This window comes from Nelumbo lutea, chromosome 4, assembly GCF_056320005.1.
Source record: "Nelumbo lutea isolate HS-2025 chromosome 4, American lotus-T2T, whole genome shotgun sequence".
Classification (NCBI taxonomy): domain Eukaryota; kingdom Viridiplantae; phylum Streptophyta; class Magnoliopsida; order Proteales; family Nelumbonaceae; genus Nelumbo; species Nelumbo lutea.
Window position 1 is genome coordinate 35619828 of NC_142687.1, and position 17829 is coordinate 35637656.

Sequence of the window (17829 nt, forward strand, 5' to 3'; positions counted from 1 at the left end):
TGAAAACATTTGAAAACACTTCTAATGTTATGTATTTGTCATATTAAATAAAAATAATTATTTAAATAAAAGTTATTTTTATTTATGACAGAAATGGAATACAAAATCTACTACTACTACTAATAACAACAACAACAACAACAACAATAATAATAATTGTTATTTGCTACAAGCATTTAAGTTTATTTTTAATCATATTGTTACTTTTGTTAATTTTCATTTTTTATCTTAATTATGATATATCTAAAATTCAAATAATTAATATGAAAAAAAATTCTCACGTGCAATGCATGTGCTTAATCACTAGTCATTAAAAAAAGGGTAAAAGAGTTAAACCTCTCATAATGTTTCACCTAAATACTAAAACATCCCCCATTTTTTAAAATGGACTAAGACCTCCCCTATGAGTGATGTTAACAAACAAAACCCTCCCATCCATTTGGCTCTCCATTCATTTATGTCAGCACATGACATCATGTGTAGTTTATGTTTTCTGAAGAATCCAATTTTGCCCTTGGAGAAAATATTGTGTGACTTGTCTAATGTGGACAAAAACCTCCCCTTTCTTGACCTTCTTCCATAGAAAATGTAATAAGACAAACGAGTTAGTGAAAAAAAGATGTCGTTTGACATCATCCATGATCAAGCTGATTAACATTGTATGGATATATGCAGCTAATTCCCCAATTTTCTTTTAGGCAAAATTTACAAAAACTATAAAAATCTAATCAAACCCACAACATATTATAATTTCCCTATAGATAAAAAACTATATATATATATATATATATATATATTTCTTTTGTGGAAAACTAAAAAGATTATTTCGATTTCCCCATACGACTTCCTTATAAAAGAATTGGTAATGAACCCATACTATTTCAATATAAACATCCCCTCATTCCAATTTTTTCACCAATTCCAAGGCAATGAGGTTTTTTTCTCTAAATTAAGTAGACCCATTCAATTCAAATTTGATGATTAGTCATTTTAATTCTTTTGTTACACAAGAATGATGGGATGTTTCAGTATTTAAGAGAAATCTTAGGGAAGGTTGAAGTCTTATTCTGAAATGAGAAAATATAGCGGTGAGGCAGCAGGTTGCCATTGGTTTGGGTACAGAACTGCACACACTATAGACAGACGTTGTGAATTCCCTTTTTTACTCATTTCTTCCAGAGCAGAGTACGGACTGCCTTTTCACGGGTTTGATCCCGCGCCTCTTATTCAAAAGGCATGCTAGATTGACCATCTAACCTACTGTCTCAGCGGAAATGAAACGTTACTCGTCACACTATTATTGTTGTTCTAGTAGCCTGTTACCGCATACAACCTTCAGTCTTACACTTGCAGGTTTTCCAGGCACCAATTATGGCTGTTCTTATCCCAAATTTCTATATATATAGAGATGATCTTGAATTCCAGCAACGAAGAAGAAGAAAAAACGCGCGCCATATTCACGCAAGTAGTAAAAAGTTCGTAGAGCAAGTCAGTCTACCTCTCATCCAATCACAACTCACAGCTGGTATCTTTATTCACACCGTTTCTCTTTGATTTTTTTTTTCTCTAGCAATTAACGATTAAACACTAATGTTAGGCAGAAGAAAAAGGATTTTGATTAACTTCCTGTCTCTCTGGTTTGTTTGTATGGAAGATAGTTCCATTGCATTGAACGCCAGGGCCTTTGCTACCAATTTCGAGATTTAAGATTTAGTGGATTCAATCAATGTTTGTGTGTTTATTTTTAATGGGAATTAAATAGTTTAGAACCCCTGATAAATTACCTTGGAAAACATAAAAAATCTCACCTTGGAGAACCTTAGTCTGTGCTGCGGATTGGCTAATCTTGTGGGTCTAGATGATGGGTTTGGAGAGGACGATGCTGTTCACATTCCGTTGAGACAACAGATGGAAATGTTGCTATGGAGTTGCTTAGGTGACCTTAAATCAGATTACCATCTTCTTCAAAGAGAAAGTAGGCGATGGGCGGCTTCCAGAACGGTGAGCTCTTCATGGCGACAGGTAGGAGCGAGTGCTGGTTTATTGGAGGTCGTAGCTTTTGGCGTATCTGTAGGGTTTAATGGCCCTGTGAATCGTGAGGCCTCACCGAGGCCTGAGGATTTTCTTCAATGCTAGCTGATAGAGTTCAGGTCCCGGTTATTTCTGACTCTGCAAAAGAAAAGCAAGGTACGGGCTCTTTAGCTTTTTTCCGCGTTGAGCCAGGAGAGTAGGGATTTAGGTGATAGTTCGAATGAAGGATTTTCAGAGGGAGGGGAGTTGGGAGATGGGGAGGTGAGTTGAGCTAGGGTGGAGGCGGTGGAAGAGGGGGTAAGCAATGAATTCAAGAACAGGGAGGAGGGAGGCGGGCGACAAGGAAGAAGAAGACAACATAAAAGGAGGAGAGGAGGGTAAGAAGGTGAGCTCTATAAAAAATTTGATTCAAGTTCTTGAGTTGGGGGTCGAATCTGACTCTTTGGTCTCTGAACTCTGAAGTGGTATTGGAAGATTGGGAGTTGATTTTGGTTGCAGGGGGGAAGGAGGCTATTTTGGCTGAAAGCTGTGATGCTTTGGAAGGTGCAAAGAAACCCAGAGCTTCAAGAAAGTTCAACATTGTTCATGTTACAAAGGTTTTTAAGTTTTTTAGAGACTGAAAGATGGCCTGGTGGAGGCAGGGTCGATCAACAAATACAAAAGAGTTTATAAAAGAAGAGGTGCAAAACATATAAATATTAGTTCTGAGAAACCTCATATTGGAGAATCAACCTTTACAAGGAGGAGGTAGGATGGAGAATCATCCGGTGGATCCTCAAGGTGAGGAGCTGAAAAAGATTGATGTGTTAGAGGAGAAGGCTAGCAGGGATTAAAATGAAAGCTTTGAGTTATCTTTGGATGTGGTGCCAGAGGAGGAGATAAAGAAGGGAAGCTTAGATTTGAAGAAATTAGTTGTCAAAGAGGTGGAAGTTGGCAAGAATTTGGGCTTGTTCTTTATGGGAGGTAAGAGCTTTGCTAGGAGAGCCTTTGAAGCATTCAAGAGGATGAGGAAGGAAAGTGTTACGGGCCCGGGCGTAGGATCTCGTCACAGGTCAGTCCATGGGGAGAACCTCTTGCTTCCCCTTGCTCATTCCCTTGCGTGCATACCCTATTGTGGAAAACCGAATAAGTGACTTGTCCAAGAGACCACCCGAACTCTCCTCACTTTTCTCTTGATTGGAAACTGAATTCTTTTTTCCCAAATCACAGCTCCTTAAATAGGAGATTACAAGAGGAGACTCCTTACTCCATTCGGCTAAGCTAGGACAATCCAACTTTAAATCAAACTCCTACTTCTAACAGACTTCTAATAGAACTCGGTTCTTATCTCTAATAGATAAGAACAGAACTAGATAAGTAAGAACAAAACTCCTACTTCTAACAAACTTCTAATAGAACTCAGTTCCTATCTCTAATAGATAAGTAATAACAAAACTAGATAAGTAAGAATAGAACTAGAATAAGTAAACTATTGGCGAGCTGGCAAGAAGAGCTGATGTGGCAAGATAAGCTGTTGTGTGGGCCCCCCTCACTATTGCTGCTAGCGGCGATAATTCTTCCCACGAATGCATCCACAACAGAAAGCTTCAAAAGTGGTAGGAGGAGAAATATGGGATGAGGAAGGAGTTTTGGAAGAGTTTGGAGAGGTTGAGGATTAATTTGAGCTCCGTTGGAGTTATGTAGGTGCTGCTGTATTTGTGCAAGAATGGCTTAGTTTTAGTTTCTTTTTTCTGAAGATCATTCTACAGTGGGTGGGAGGTTTTATGTTGTGACTGTGGGGTGTTATCTTAACACCTGTCATTTGGTTGTAATAAGCTTTTCTTTCCTTTTAATAAAATTTTCCTTTTTACATATCGAAAAATAAAAAAGAGAAGATAGAAGAGCTCAGAAGTAGACTGGTTTCTATTGAACTTTTATTTTTTGTTTGTTTATTCGTTTTTCTTTTTTTGGTTTTTAGTTGTTTTTTTTATGTTTAATAATGAGAGCTAATTTTATGACTTTTTTTTTCTTGGATTATTTCCAGGCATCTACGTGATATGTTTATTGAAAATAACAATCTTCACTGTCCTGCACTGGTATTTTCCTGCAGGTATTTAATATCATACTGTTGAATGATGGCTATCTGTGAATATTGTAGTAGTTTTAGTGATTATTGTCCTTATGTTGTTGTTTTCTCTTTCTAATATGTATGCATAGGAGGATGTTTTGTCTACTGTGTTCAACTGCATCCTTAACTGTGTATATTTTAGTTTCAAGAAATTCACTTTTCAGAAATAAATGATAGTAAAATTACTGGAGCATCTGTTGATAGCTCTGAAACTTATTCTGCTTGAAAATTATCATATGAGATGATTTTATGTATATCAATTGACACAAAAGGGCACATTAAATAAGAAAAAAGTTTAATGCTATGCTACATAACATGAACATGCTTCTATTAAATAAATGATTATTCAGTATTGAAGCATGTATTGATTGCTTTACAATAATTTAGAATGTATATCAAATGACATGAGAAACCACATTGATAAAACAAAAGGAAATCATCAATGTTATATATAGCATGAATATATTTTTTTGTCAGCATTTTGAAATTTTATAGAAGAAAATGAGCAAATTTCAAAGAACTAATTCAGGGATAAGTGTTAAATGGTGTATGCCCTTAGCTCCAATCAGAATGATGTACATTATGACATTTATTGTAAATGAATATAGTACATATTTGATTCATTTTATTATGGTGTGTTTCTGTGTAATACTCTTAAACTAGACATATATGAGACTCGTGTTAGTTTATAATCTTCATAGCCGTTGGATAGATCTGGGGAGATTTATCCTGCCAAGGCTGACACTGGTGTGCCACCAAGTTGGTTGGGGAGCTTGTCTCAGCTGCTAGGGTGAGACCTGAGGTACATGCAGTGTGGGTTTTCTTAAAACCCTGAACCGGACCAGAATTTCAATATTGCCCTGGACCTTGGAGATTGATGGGCAAAACTATAATGTTACACCTGACCCCTAGACTCCATTATGATACTGCACTACGTGTCGGATTGGACTGTCTTTGATATGCCAATTAGTGAGATCCTTAGAGGGGGTCAAAACCTAGGTATGTTGGGACAGTCTGAGAATTCATCTGAGTGGGTAATCATAGTGACATGATCAGCCCTTTTGCCGGACAAAGGTAATGATTAGGGATGCACTCTCTCTAATGGAAACCAAAGCTGCCGGCAGTCGATTTCAATCGTTGAAATTTGTTTTTGCAAAGTATATTTATATAAATATATACATATATATTATTGTTTCAAAATGTTTGCAAAAGGTTTTAATTCCCGGGATCTATGTGAATAGAGAGTGCAACGTTGTTCCTTGTAGCCGAGGGAGATGTCCTCTCTTGTCGGGCAGTGTTTAATCATTATGGGCTGAGAGGTTAAGTGTAAGATCATTGAGAGTAATACTTGATGGGCTAATCTTGCATCTGCCCACAGTCCTTGGGTTTTTTATAAGGTGACTTGACCCAGGACTACTTAGTGTAAGTGTTGGGCCCATTAAGAGCCCATGGTGATGGGCTCAAGGGTTCACTGTTTCCTACAGTGAATTTGACAATGCATTATAACAGAGGCTGAGCTAAACCCATGTGACTGATGTGTAGATCAATGTTTGGGTCCCACGCCATACAAGGATACTCGACTGGGCAACAGTTTAGAGGCTGAATGAGCATATGAACTTAATGGGCCTAAAGCCTAAATCGAACTTGTTTAATTAGATTAATTAAAAAGGGGCGGTTCTGGGATTTGGATTTGCAGATATGATAGGGAGTTATTCCTATCCACTCAGAGAGTCCAGATCCAAATAATGATTTGGATTAGGAAACTCCTAATTAGATTAGGAGGGCTGATCTTAATCTGCAGATAAGATAATGATTTATCTTTATCTTCTAAGGAGAGTCCAGATTCAAATAAGGATTTGAATTAGGAAACTCCTAATGAGATTAGGAGAAGCTCACTTTAGGCTATAAAGGAGGAAGGGGGCAAACCCCAGTCACACAATTTCAGATTACAGAAACAAGAGAAAAGACAACTCCAGTGAGACTGACGCCATCTTCCGCTCTTGCCCTCTCCTCCTGTTGCCGCCATTGCCAGTTCGTTCTCCACCTGTAGGAGTGATCAAGAAGCGTTATTGATATCAGTTTTTGGTGAAAAATGATCTGAAATCGTGCTCACTCACCCTCCATCGAATTCTTGCTGAAGAGTTCGGTTCTTGGGAAGAACCACCTGCTAATTTTGCTCCACCCTACACTGTGCCATCTTCAGTGGGAGCAATCTTTGGCGTTTTCCTTGGGCGTGAACACCTTCGTTGGGAGTTACTGTTACTTTGTATCAGGTATATCTCTCTCCTACCTTTTGGTTTTAGATCTGGTTCGATTTAGGGTTTAAGATTGATCATTGAAAAAACAATTTTCTAAAATAGGGAATGTGATTCTCGTATGGGAGAGAGAAATTTTTGAAATTTCGCCCTACCTACCTACAGGGTTCGGCTATCCATATGATGGATCTCACATCCCTTCAATAAGGGAAAATTACAACTTGTTATATTGTCCTGAAGCGGAGAATCTCTAAAGACAAAAATTAGCAAGGGAAAACTGAATATTATTGTTTTGAAATGGATTTATCAGATCTAATTTATTAAACAGAGGTGGTAGGACAGACTGATAAATAAAAGGGCAATGGGAGAATGAAAGTGATATTGCAGAATTTTCTCAACATTGCATTTATGATCAAGTCATGCCATCTAAATTGAAGGAGATGCTGCAAGTAATGGGTCTAAAGAATTAGATTTTCCAGCACAGCTGGTCAAGGTTGATAGATCTTTATGAAGTGCCATAATGATATAGATTCATCTTCTGCAATATTAGAAAACCTAACATCTACATGCAAACTTGAAGTGTGCACATAATTTTCTTTCTTTTTATTCAGCATATATAAATTGATTAAGGGATAGAGAGAGGGGTTTGATTCAGCTCTCTTCTACTCCCTCTTTCTTCCTCTTTCTCCTAAACATTTATCTTCTTCTTCTTCTTCTTCTTCTCCTTATTTTTCTACTTTACAATCAGGATTATTGCTGGATTATATTTCTTCTTGGTATTAGTATAAGCTCCCACTTCCTACTCTTTTTTTCTTTTTTTTTTTTTCTTTTTGGCCCATACATAGTATGTATGGAGAATTAAGTTGCTGGTCAATTGAAAATTGATGTTGCCCAATTGGGGGAGATTTCTGGAGAAGATTAAACATTTAGATTGAGGACCAAGACATGTTCTTGGAGATTTTTCCCGGAAACCCTAGTTGATTAGAGAAATCAGATTAAGGGGGTCTAGAGATAGTTTGAAGCTGGCATTTGGGGCGAAGTTTATTGACCTATTTGGAGATCAGCTTTGGTTGGAGAAGCTTTTGAGTCCTTGGCAGGAGCCATAAGTTCTCTTTCTCTCGTTCTTCCAGGTACTATGAAACCCTTGTTTTTGGCTTCAGAGAAGCAAGTTTTGCTTCAAGTTAGTGTTTTTTTATTATTAAAATCTTATTTTTATTTTTGTTTGTTTCTATTTAGTCATTGGAGCAAATTGGAGTTGAGACAAAATATCCTACAAACTCTGGATGGAGCCAGGGGGTCTGTGGGGACTTTGTTTGGGGCAGTGACTGTTGTGAAGCTAGATGGGAGTCATGGGACTAACTATTTGGCATGATCTCAATCAATAAAAGTTCATGTCTGTGGTAGAGGAAAATGGGGTTACATCAGAGGAAGCAAGAACATTGACTAAGCCAATAGATCTGATTGGCTTTTAGCCCTTCCAGATTTTGACTAAGCCAATAGATCTGATTTGTTAAAGAATTTCTGGAGTGTTCATGATCTCCAACCTTGTAATGTGGATTTATTTTTAGTATGAGTTGTTCTTTTTTTGTTTTGGTGTGCCAGTTTGACAACCAACTTCTCTAAAATGTATCTTTATTTCATTTTAATGAAAACAATTCTTCTTTATCCTTCAAAAAAAACAAAAAAACTAAGGAAGATAATCCTACCTATGAGAAGTGGATGCAGGAGAACTGCACTATTGTAGGCTGGTTAGTGAATTCTATACAACATCATATTCGTTAACACTACTTGTGGGTAGAAACTATCGAGGAGGTATGGGATAATGTTAAAGAGACCTACTTACTAAAGTTGAATGCTGCTAGGTTTTATAAATTAAAGAATGATGTGAATAATTTGAGACAGGGGAGAAGCTTTTAGCCGTGTATTTCTTAATGCTAAAGTCTCCCTAGCAGGAAATTAATTTGATGGAGATGGTTCAATGGGGTGCACAAAAGATCTTAAAACTCATAGGAAACTAGTGGAGAGGAATCGAGTTATTGAGTTCCTCATTGGACTCAATCCTGAATATGATATAGTTGGAATGCTTTAGCTAAAGATGATGTGACCCTTTCTCAGGCTTATGCTATGGTTAGTAGTGAGGAAAGTAGAAGACAAGTTCAAATTGTGGAAGTCCTAGTAGGTCATTTTGCTAATGCTGGGACAAAGCAGAATGTGAGTGTTGAGAGGAAGGAGGTTGTGTGTGAATACATAAATGTTGCAAGAATCTGAAGCACACAAAAGACATCTGTTGGAAGTTGCATCCAGAGCTCCTACCTTCTAGATTTAAGAATAACAGTAATGACAGAAAGAGTGGGAATGGAAAGGGGCAAGGCTAATGTAGCCACCTCCACTTATGGTGAAAAGGGGTAATGTGGTGAGAAGTTTGTGGGGGAATAAATTGTAGCCATCAGGGCTGAATATGAGAGTATGACCATGCTAGTAGTCATTTGGAATCTACCACTTCAAGGGTTGTTTCAGAGATTGTTGGGGAAGCTTCTATTACCTTTGTATGAAACATCCATCTTATGCTGTGAGTGTGATTAGCCAGTTTATGTATGCACCCAGAGAACACATATGGCTGTTATAGAAAGAGTGCTATGTTATCCTAAGGGAACTCCCAGGAAGGGTGTCCTCTTTGCTTGCTAAGCATGGTCATTTGAAGTTAGAGGCCTATACAAATGCTGATTGGGTAGATAGTATAGATGATAGAAGATCTACTGATCCACATTGAGTTACTATGATGTGGTAGTTGGACATATTGTCTCCTGGAGGAGTAAGAAGCAGTTTGTACTTTTTAGTTGCTCAATCTTCAGCTGAGGTAGAGTACAGGGCTATGGCCCATGAGATTTTAGAGTTGTTATGGCTTATATCTCTCCTAGAAGAGATGGGTATTGTTTATGATAGGCCATTGATGTTGTATTGTGACAATCAGGCTGCCATTAACATTGCTCATAACCCAATTCAGCATGACAAAACTAAACACATTGAGGTAGATAGACACTTCATACAAGAGAGAGTGGCCTCAAGGGAAGTGTGTCTTCCTTTTATCTCTTCAGAGGAACAACTAGTAGATATCTTGACCAAGGGAGCTCCTAAGGCGAAGCTCAAACATTATGTAAGCAAGCTGGGCATGATTGACGTCTATGATCAGCTTGAGGGGGAGTGTAGAGAGATTGGGCCGAGTGGGCCTTAGTTTTATTAATTTATTTAGTCACTTTATTTCTGCTGTAGTGGACCTTTTTGTCGTCCTTTTTGGTAGCTTTTTACGTTACCTGATATCCTTGGTGCGTAAAACAGTCTTTGCACAATGTGGTCAGCCTCCATATTACCTAATCATTGTATGTCTTTTATCTCATACTTCTGCTTTGTCAATTTTCATCTCTAGTAGTATAATCATTGCTTGGTAGTAGGAACACTTCATTGAGCAGAACTTCTGTTGCAGATACATTGGCTCCAATCTGGCATAGCTATGGTTGATACAGAACCTGTTATTTATGGGGATTGAATCGGCAACATCTCTGATAGAACAGCTTGGCAGGTCATTCCATGAACTAGATTTCCACAAGGATGTTGCTGGCATTACAGTTCAGTGGAAGGAAATTGAAGAACATTTCTACAATCTTGAGAGGATGTTGAAGGAGAGATCTGTTGAATTAGAAGCAAAGGAAAACGAATTTAAGGAAAAGGAATCTGTGGTCCAATTATTTCTTGCAGAGAGAGAAGTGGCCGTTGCTGCTAAAGAACAGGCTTCAGTTGATCGGGTTCAGGCAATAAAAGAAACTGCTGCTGATGCCATTGCAGAAGCAAGGGAAAAAGAAAACTTGTTTCTGGAGTCTGTCAATGCTGCAGGCAACAGAGAAAGAAAAGTAAGCACCCTATAGAATGCTGATACTAATAATCCTTGCATTCAATCAACAAAGAACCGGAAAATGAGGTTGCTGATTCTTTGATTAGTGTAGGACAAAAATTTCAAAAATACTTTAAAAGAATTGAGTTTTTCTCTTTATTTTTTTTTCTTTTTAAGTGTACATGGTTTCCATTTATTTTTCTAAGATTGCTTAGAGACGTATTTTCCTGTTTAGTGTTAACTTTTTAATATTTAATGTGGTTTAATATAAGACTCTCTATTAGCCCCAGGCTGAAATGATATTTTTTGTTCTTTCATCATTTTTTTCATGCTTTATTTATTTTTTGTTTTACTTCCCCTTTCATTAGGTGTTTTTTTTTTTTTTGGTATTTGTTATTCATAATTTTTCTTTTTTCAAAATAATTTTGTCATATTTTATTTATCCCTTTACTTTCGACCCCAAAAATATTGTTTCAGTCTGGGGCCAAAAGAAAAAATCTTTTTTGTTTTCATTTTTCATGTGCAACCTTCATACTTGGGGTTAACAAGGTATGCTGTTTCTTTATTTATCAAAAAAAAAAAAGGTATGCTGTTTCTTTCTATTATTTTCTACTCTTAAATGTTATAAATGCTTATGGCCATCATTCATTCTCTAATTATAGTTAAATAATGAAAATGGGCTGTCTTGCAGGATAGTTTCATGGATCATTTTGCTTTGTGCTCTCCCAGAAAAGGGAGGGATGACTGTCACATCAACTGTGCATTATCTTTGCAAGAACAAAGAGACGCTGATAGAGTTCCTAAACAAAGTACTGATGAAGTTTCAAATGATGGAATTACACCAGGTACTGGTGCAGTTTCATTCTGTTCAGGGGATGCCACTAGATTCCAATATGAGTATTTTCTTAGAGAATACAGTGGGCAAGGAACTCAACAAAATGATTGTATTTGCTCAAATAAGATGGTTTCTGAAGTTAAAAATGATGTTGTTGGGATAAAAGAATTGGATGCCCATGCTAATAATCTGGTCAAATGTCCAACTTTGTCAACTAAACCTATCAATGTAAAAACTGAATGCTCCGATGGTGACTTGCTAAGTCCATACAAAGATGATATAAATTGCCATGATCATGTTCCTAAACCAAATGCTATTGATGTTTTTACTACAGTAGGTTCTGGTAAAGTACAAAATGCTGGTGGCTGCAAGAATGAAAATTTGCCTAGTGACTGTAATAGTCAAGGAGATCAAGATAATTCCCTTAAATGCTCAAATAAGATGATCTCTGAAGCCAATGCTCTTGTTGTTCAGAAAAATGTAGATTTCCATGTTCGTAATCTGCTTCCACATCCAACTTTATTAAATTCTTCTGTCAAAGTTAAGGTTGAATGTTCTGATGAGCCCCTAACAAGTCAACAGACTCAACACAGAGATTATATAAATGGCTATGCTGGAGGGCTTCCTGGAAAAGATGATGCTGAAGTTCCAAAAAGTGGAACTGTGGTGGATTCTGGAATAGTTGCTAAATATTCCCAAAACGCAAATTGTTACCAATATGAAGATCTGCCTGGGAATTGCAATATCCAAGGAACATGGGCAAATGATTATTTTTGCTCACGTAGGGTGACTGCACCTGTAGTTAGAGGCAGTACTTTTGAGCCTGAAAAAATGAACTTCCATGCTCATAATCTGTCCCAGAATCTCCCTTTATCAACCTTTCCTGTCAAAGTAAAAGTTGAATATCCTGATAACTTTGGAGAATATCCCTTTGGGGATGACATAAATTTCTATGCTGGTAGTATTCCTGAAGTTAACACTGCTGAAGTTCCAATAAATAAAGATACAATAGACTTGCCTGGAGGTTGCAATAGGCAAGAAACTCGAACAAACAAGCTTATCTGCTCAGAACAGATGACACTTGAAGGCAAGGTTGTTGGTCCAAATTCAGTGACTGTTCATGCCCACAATCTACCTCAGCACCCTCAACTGTCAACTTTTCCTGTCAAAGTAAAGATTGAACATTTGGATAACAACCTAGTAAGTTCACAAAGCAATTGTATACATGGTTCTGCTGATGAAGATAAGCAATTAGCTAAGGTCAATAGTGAAATTCATGGGGAATTTGGAACTGATGATTATGATCACATTGGGTTGAAAGAGAAGCAAAGGATGCTCCTATCAAGGTATCATTCTCTTCTTAATGATTTGGAATACCCAAAAATTAGCAGTTCTTGTGCTAATAAATGTTTATGCATAACTCATTACGGTCTTAAGCCAAGTGGCATAAATATTGGGTACTAAAAGAGATAATATTGATATTATGCTGTAAATATTTGAGTTTCATTTGTCCTCTATTCTTTTAAATTTAACAAAGGATTGAGATAATTGTTTTTACTATTTTAGGAACCCTGTTGGAATGGCTGCAGAAATGGATGCTTTAAACCTTTCAGAGGTATATAGGCTTGTTACTTTTGTTTGACTGATGTTATGTTTGGTTAAATATTATGGGAAGTTTATTGATAAAAAAAATTATGGGAAGTACATATAAGTTGTAACTTTTCATCATTACCTAAGTCTTCTCCCAACTACATGGGGTCATCTACATGAATCCTGTTCTGCCATTTGGTTCTATTCAGTGCTATATCCATTATTAAATACCAGGCCTTAAATCATATCTAACTATTTCAACGTGTTTTTTTTTTTTTTTTTTGTTTTGTTTTTCCTTGGCTGTTCTAGCCCCTTTAACTTGTAACAGATCACTTCTTAGTTCTTAGTGGTGCTGTATGTGGTCCTCCCTGCAAGACCATCATAGTCTACTTTCCCTCATTCTATTTCCTATGCTATTCCTAGGTTTGTTCAAATAAGTTCATTTCCAATCCTATCTTTCTAGTCTTCCCAATCATCTGTCAAAATTTGAATTTTTACCAGACTCGTTTTGGATGCTATTTCTTGACTACCCAACACTTAGTTCCATACAATATTGCTGGCCTTATAACTGTCTTATACAATTTTCAATTTAGCTCAAGTGGTTCTATCAAATAAAACTCCAGATGCAAAACCTCTCCATTTTGTCCATCCTGCTCTAATTCATTGGTCTTCACCATCCTAAATCTCTCTTCTTGTTATGGATTAGAGTTAAGGTAATGGAAGAAAAATTTTATGCTATGACTGTTTTATTCAAAGTTTTCAGCTTTTAGCTCATTGACTTATCAAGATTTTTTTTTTTAGTTTTTTTGGTGTAAAAGAAAATGGAAACTTATTTATATTCAACAATTAGTTGTTTCTTTTTTTCTGAGAACAAGGCATACTGTCATCAATTTTGTAGAATATTGTGGCACTGTTTTGTTTTGTCCATAGTGGTAATTTTTGCTGTTTCATCTTATGCATTTGTCATTAGAAAGGTCTCATAGGCCAATCACATTTTGTCTCTCAGTATTTCTTTTTCACTTGTTTCTGTTCTACTGTTCTTTTACTTAATCTGATATGACAAGTTGTTAGTGGAGCTGTTTGACTGATTTCTGCTGACTGCTGCACATATGATACTTGCTGATGTCATCAAGATGCATAAATGATGTCAGCAGTTGTATAAATGGCTACTCCTTGAAGAGTTAACCCTAGATTCTGATAAAACTTGAATATAGGGTTATTTTCATGGTGCTAGTAATCAGATTGGGTCTGATATGCAGTTTTCATGTATTTTTCTGGAAAATAAAGTAAATTCAGCTCTATAGTTCTCTGATCACGCAATTGATTTGGAGAAGCTTTTGCAGTTATGGTTGATCGGTTCAGTTCATGTGAAGTTTGAGGATCTAGTAAATTGTCTCACGTTGTGTTTCATGCTGTTTTCAGAATTTGGTGTTGAAATATCTCTTCCTTGTTATTGCTAGTTATTATATGTCTTTTTTTAGACCTTGTTCTTATTCCAGAACATAGGGTTGGCAATTTGTTGAATTGGGGGCAGTTTGAACTTTGAAGACCGACCAACTGACCCATGAACCATCCATACCTGCAGAGAATCAGGATTTGGGAGGGCACCTGACATCAAATTGTCTATCCATCACCCAACCCAGTCCACCTACCTAAAATCAAACCAAATGGGTTGTTGTTTGTTAACTCATACAACCAAGTAGATAGGTGGGTTTGGATGGGTTATAAGGGGGTGGGTGTCAGAAACTGTCACCCTTATCGGAACATGGCAAAAATGTCCCTCAGGTGGTGATTGTTATGAGCTTGTTATCTCTTAAGAAATGCTTCTTTAAGTGCATGGGTGATAGTTTCCTTTGTCTAGACTTTCGATTGTGGTTCAGTCATTGGCTTGCTCCTCTAATCTCTGTAGGAGCTTTTTGTGAGGGAAAATTTTGTTGGTTTCCAATTGCATACAACAGATTGAAAGGGTTGAGAGATATTAACAATACAGGACTTGAAAGCTACTTTAGGATCCAGTTTGAGCTCCATGGGGATAAGTTAGGGTTGCAACCGGATCAGATCTAGCTACGTCAGCATCTGCATCCGATTATCAAACCTTGGGTCATCTTACCCCAAAATAGTGGATTTCATCCACATCCATCTTATTGTGTTTAAAATGACAAAAATTAAAAAAAAAACTAATTATTTTTAACTTAATACATATATAATAATGTATATAAATATAAAAAATTAAATTTATCAGTTATAAACTTGACATAATTATGCATATATACACCCAATACTACACAGGCATATATAAGAGTTTTTTTATTGGACTCAGATTCTAATTGGATTGGATGAGGTTAAATCCACATCTGATCTGATTTTTAATCAGATGCAAGTTCTAACATTCAAATCTGTGATAATTGGATTTAAAGTCGAATTGGGTATTGGACTTTTGGAGTCCATTGTCAGCCCTAGGATAAGTAACAAGAAATGAATGTGATTGACATTCTTACTGTATATATATATATATATATAAGGATAAACATCTAGAAACTTTTGTCTTTATTGCTGAAATATCATTCATGTTGATTATTTGAAGAGATGCCTCCCCAACCATACACTTAAAGGAGACACTCTTTGACTGGGCTTATGTTTGTAGGTATCTCTAGAAATGCAATTGACTGGGCAAACAATGTTTAGAAAGGTCCATGGAGGCTTGCTTATTTCCTTGGAGAAATCAGGGAGATCTCAGCTTCTTTGAACTGTTGCTTCAGATGGATTCCTAGGGAAATGAAAATTTTTGGTAGATGACTTAGCCAAAGCTGGTGTATTTTTTTTTGGTGCATGTGTGTGTGTGGAAATACTCTGCCTATGGGTATTCCTGGTCTGATTTGTTTTCTTTATGTATTGCTTGTACATCTCTGCATGCGCATCCTTCTCCTTTCCTTTTGCAATGAAAGTTACCTTTTTCTAATAAAACAGAAGACACTCTATGACATAGAGGTTGTAAGAAGGCACTCTCTAAGGTAATGAAGCAAAGAAGCCACTTCCTCATTCTTATGGGTTTTTATAGGGCCTTTCCTAATGCCCAAGTCTGAAGACAACCCAGTGGTGGAGAGTGATCCATTATAAGATATGGGAAGAAATCTATACGAGGAAATAGAGTATGTTGTTAAAAATTTGTGGGTGGGGCACTTCCACCACATGTCCTCTAAGAAACCTTACCCTACTTCATGGCGTTTCTCCTGATGAGTTGAGAATGGATTACTTAAGTTGCTTTTCTAGGATATGAAAATTGCCTCTCTTTCAGGTCCGGCATCCTAGTTATTTTTTTGGCCCATATATTCCCTTCCTTGTAGGGGCCATTACTTTCTGTAATGGTAAAACCTTGGGCTGGCAAGCGTGAGAACGCAAGTTTGAATCTTTGGGCAGCCACTTTGTTTGAAAAGAAGTAAAGGATTACCATGCCCAGCGTACCCATCCCGAGACCCTAGATAGCTAGGGCCTACATTGGGTAATGGCCTTTTTTTATATGCCTCTCGTGGATTCTCCATTCTCATTCTCCTATATACAGAATTATTCCTATCATGACCCACAATTTCTAATCCTCCATCCTTACTGTTCTTGAACATGATTTTCTATTTTACCAAGTGCTCTTTCTTTATTCCCCCCAGAATCCTTTCCTAATTTTGATGAATTCTTTGTTACACCAATTAACTATCAAAAAAAAAAAAACTAGAAAAAGAAGACCATTGGAGACTGTTCAGGTAACTTCAACAAGTTGGACTCTTTCTTTTATTTTTTGGCTTTCACTAATGCTTGAGCAGTGCTTCCTCCATCTCGGATGCTAAAATGAGCCTTGCAAAAGGTGAAATTGACTATTAAACACATTGGCTATCTGCCATTTCTATTTTCCTTTTATAAGTTCCTCCTTTGGGGAATTAACAGAAAAACATCCAATTTCTGTTTACACCTTGTTTTGCAAGCTAATCAACTAAGCTGTTAGCTGATTATTATTAAACTTCCATAACCACTTTTGAGAAAATGGTTAAAGAGGTTTAGGATAGAAAAAGAAGCATTATGGAGGAGGAGGTCTATATAGGCTGGCTCAATTTGAATGGGAGTTTTAGCAACCTATGGGGTCGGTAAGTGTCTGGAAGGGCATTGTGAAGTTTCATCAGGAGTTTGTAGCTTTGACAAAATTTAAGGTGGAATAGGGGAGTAGGGTGAGGTTTCGACTTTTGAGAGGATGAATGGTGTGGTGTGGAAAGTATAGTCAGGTCTGTATGCCTATACCTATAAAAAAGTTAGTGAGGTGTGCCCTAAAATATTGCCAGCCAAAGGTTAAGAATATAACTGTTAAAAATGTTTTCAAATAAGGGGTTGGTAACTATTTTGGTGCCCAACTTTCAGGTGGTCTTTGTTGGAATGGGAGATAGAGGAATATATCCATCATTTAAGGAAACTGGAACTAAAAGGGAGGAGGTTTTCTATGGAAAATCAGTGTTGTAGCAGATTCTAAGTTGGTGATAGGATGGTGAAAGGACCTGGATGCAGTAATATGGGCTTATAGGAATAAAATAAAGGGGTTTAAATGGATTACTAGCAATATGACTTTAAGAATTCAATGGGAAAGAAGATCCACTAATGGAACAACCAATACTTTAGCTAAACAAAGGGTTATCAGGGATCAATTGTTCTCAGCTCATTTTCAATTTGAATTTTTTCTCTGTGAGAGGCTCCACCTTACACCTCTCCTTGGGCCTCTTGTAATGTTTGTGGTTTATGATATTCTCAATAAAATTGTTCTGTTTACTTATCAAAAAATCAGTGTTGTAACAGATTTTGTATGGAGGTTTTTTTGTGAGTCTGGTAAGAAAATTCAGATATGAGCCATCAAGTCCTAAAGAAGTATTCCTGAAATGGAAAATCTGTTCTAGAAACAAAAACACACGATTATCTGGCTTCAAAAATGCTTAGGTGCCGGTTTCATGTTGTTCTCTAAGAAGGGTTATACGTTATAGTATGAAAGCTCTTTTTGAAAGGATTTGCTACTTTTCCCTTCCTAGAAAATTTGCATGACACATTTTGTGTTTTCCTAAGTAGCCTGGAGATTATCGACACTTGTCTAGTAGAGACT

The 17829-nt window shown here is 36.8% G+C and overlaps 1 protein-coding gene across 3 annotated transcripts in view; it reads left to right on the forward strand.

Annotated features, from left to right (window-relative positions):
- The first annotated feature begins 1059 nt into the window (after positions 1-1059).
- Positions 1060-17829, forward strand: part of LOC148855182 (uncharacterized) — a 47094-nt gene continuing 30324 nt past the window's right edge. Inside the window, exons 1-5 of one of the 3 annotated variants that reach the window (XM_088982834.1) lie at positions 1060-1525; positions 4055-4120; positions 9875-10298; positions 10971-12460; positions 12681-12729. In XM_088982834.1, the coding sequence (XP_088838960.1) occupies positions 9927-10298; positions 10971-12460; positions 12681-12729 (1911 nt within the window). In that variant the 5' untranslated portion in view covers positions 1060-1525; positions 4055-4120; positions 9875-9926. Of the gene's footprint in view, positions 1526-4054; positions 4121-6170; positions 6412-9874; positions 10299-10970; positions 12461-12680; positions 12730-17829 lie in introns of those variants that run through there. The other 2 variants (XM_088982835.1, XM_088982836.1) reach the window with 2 other exon arrangements.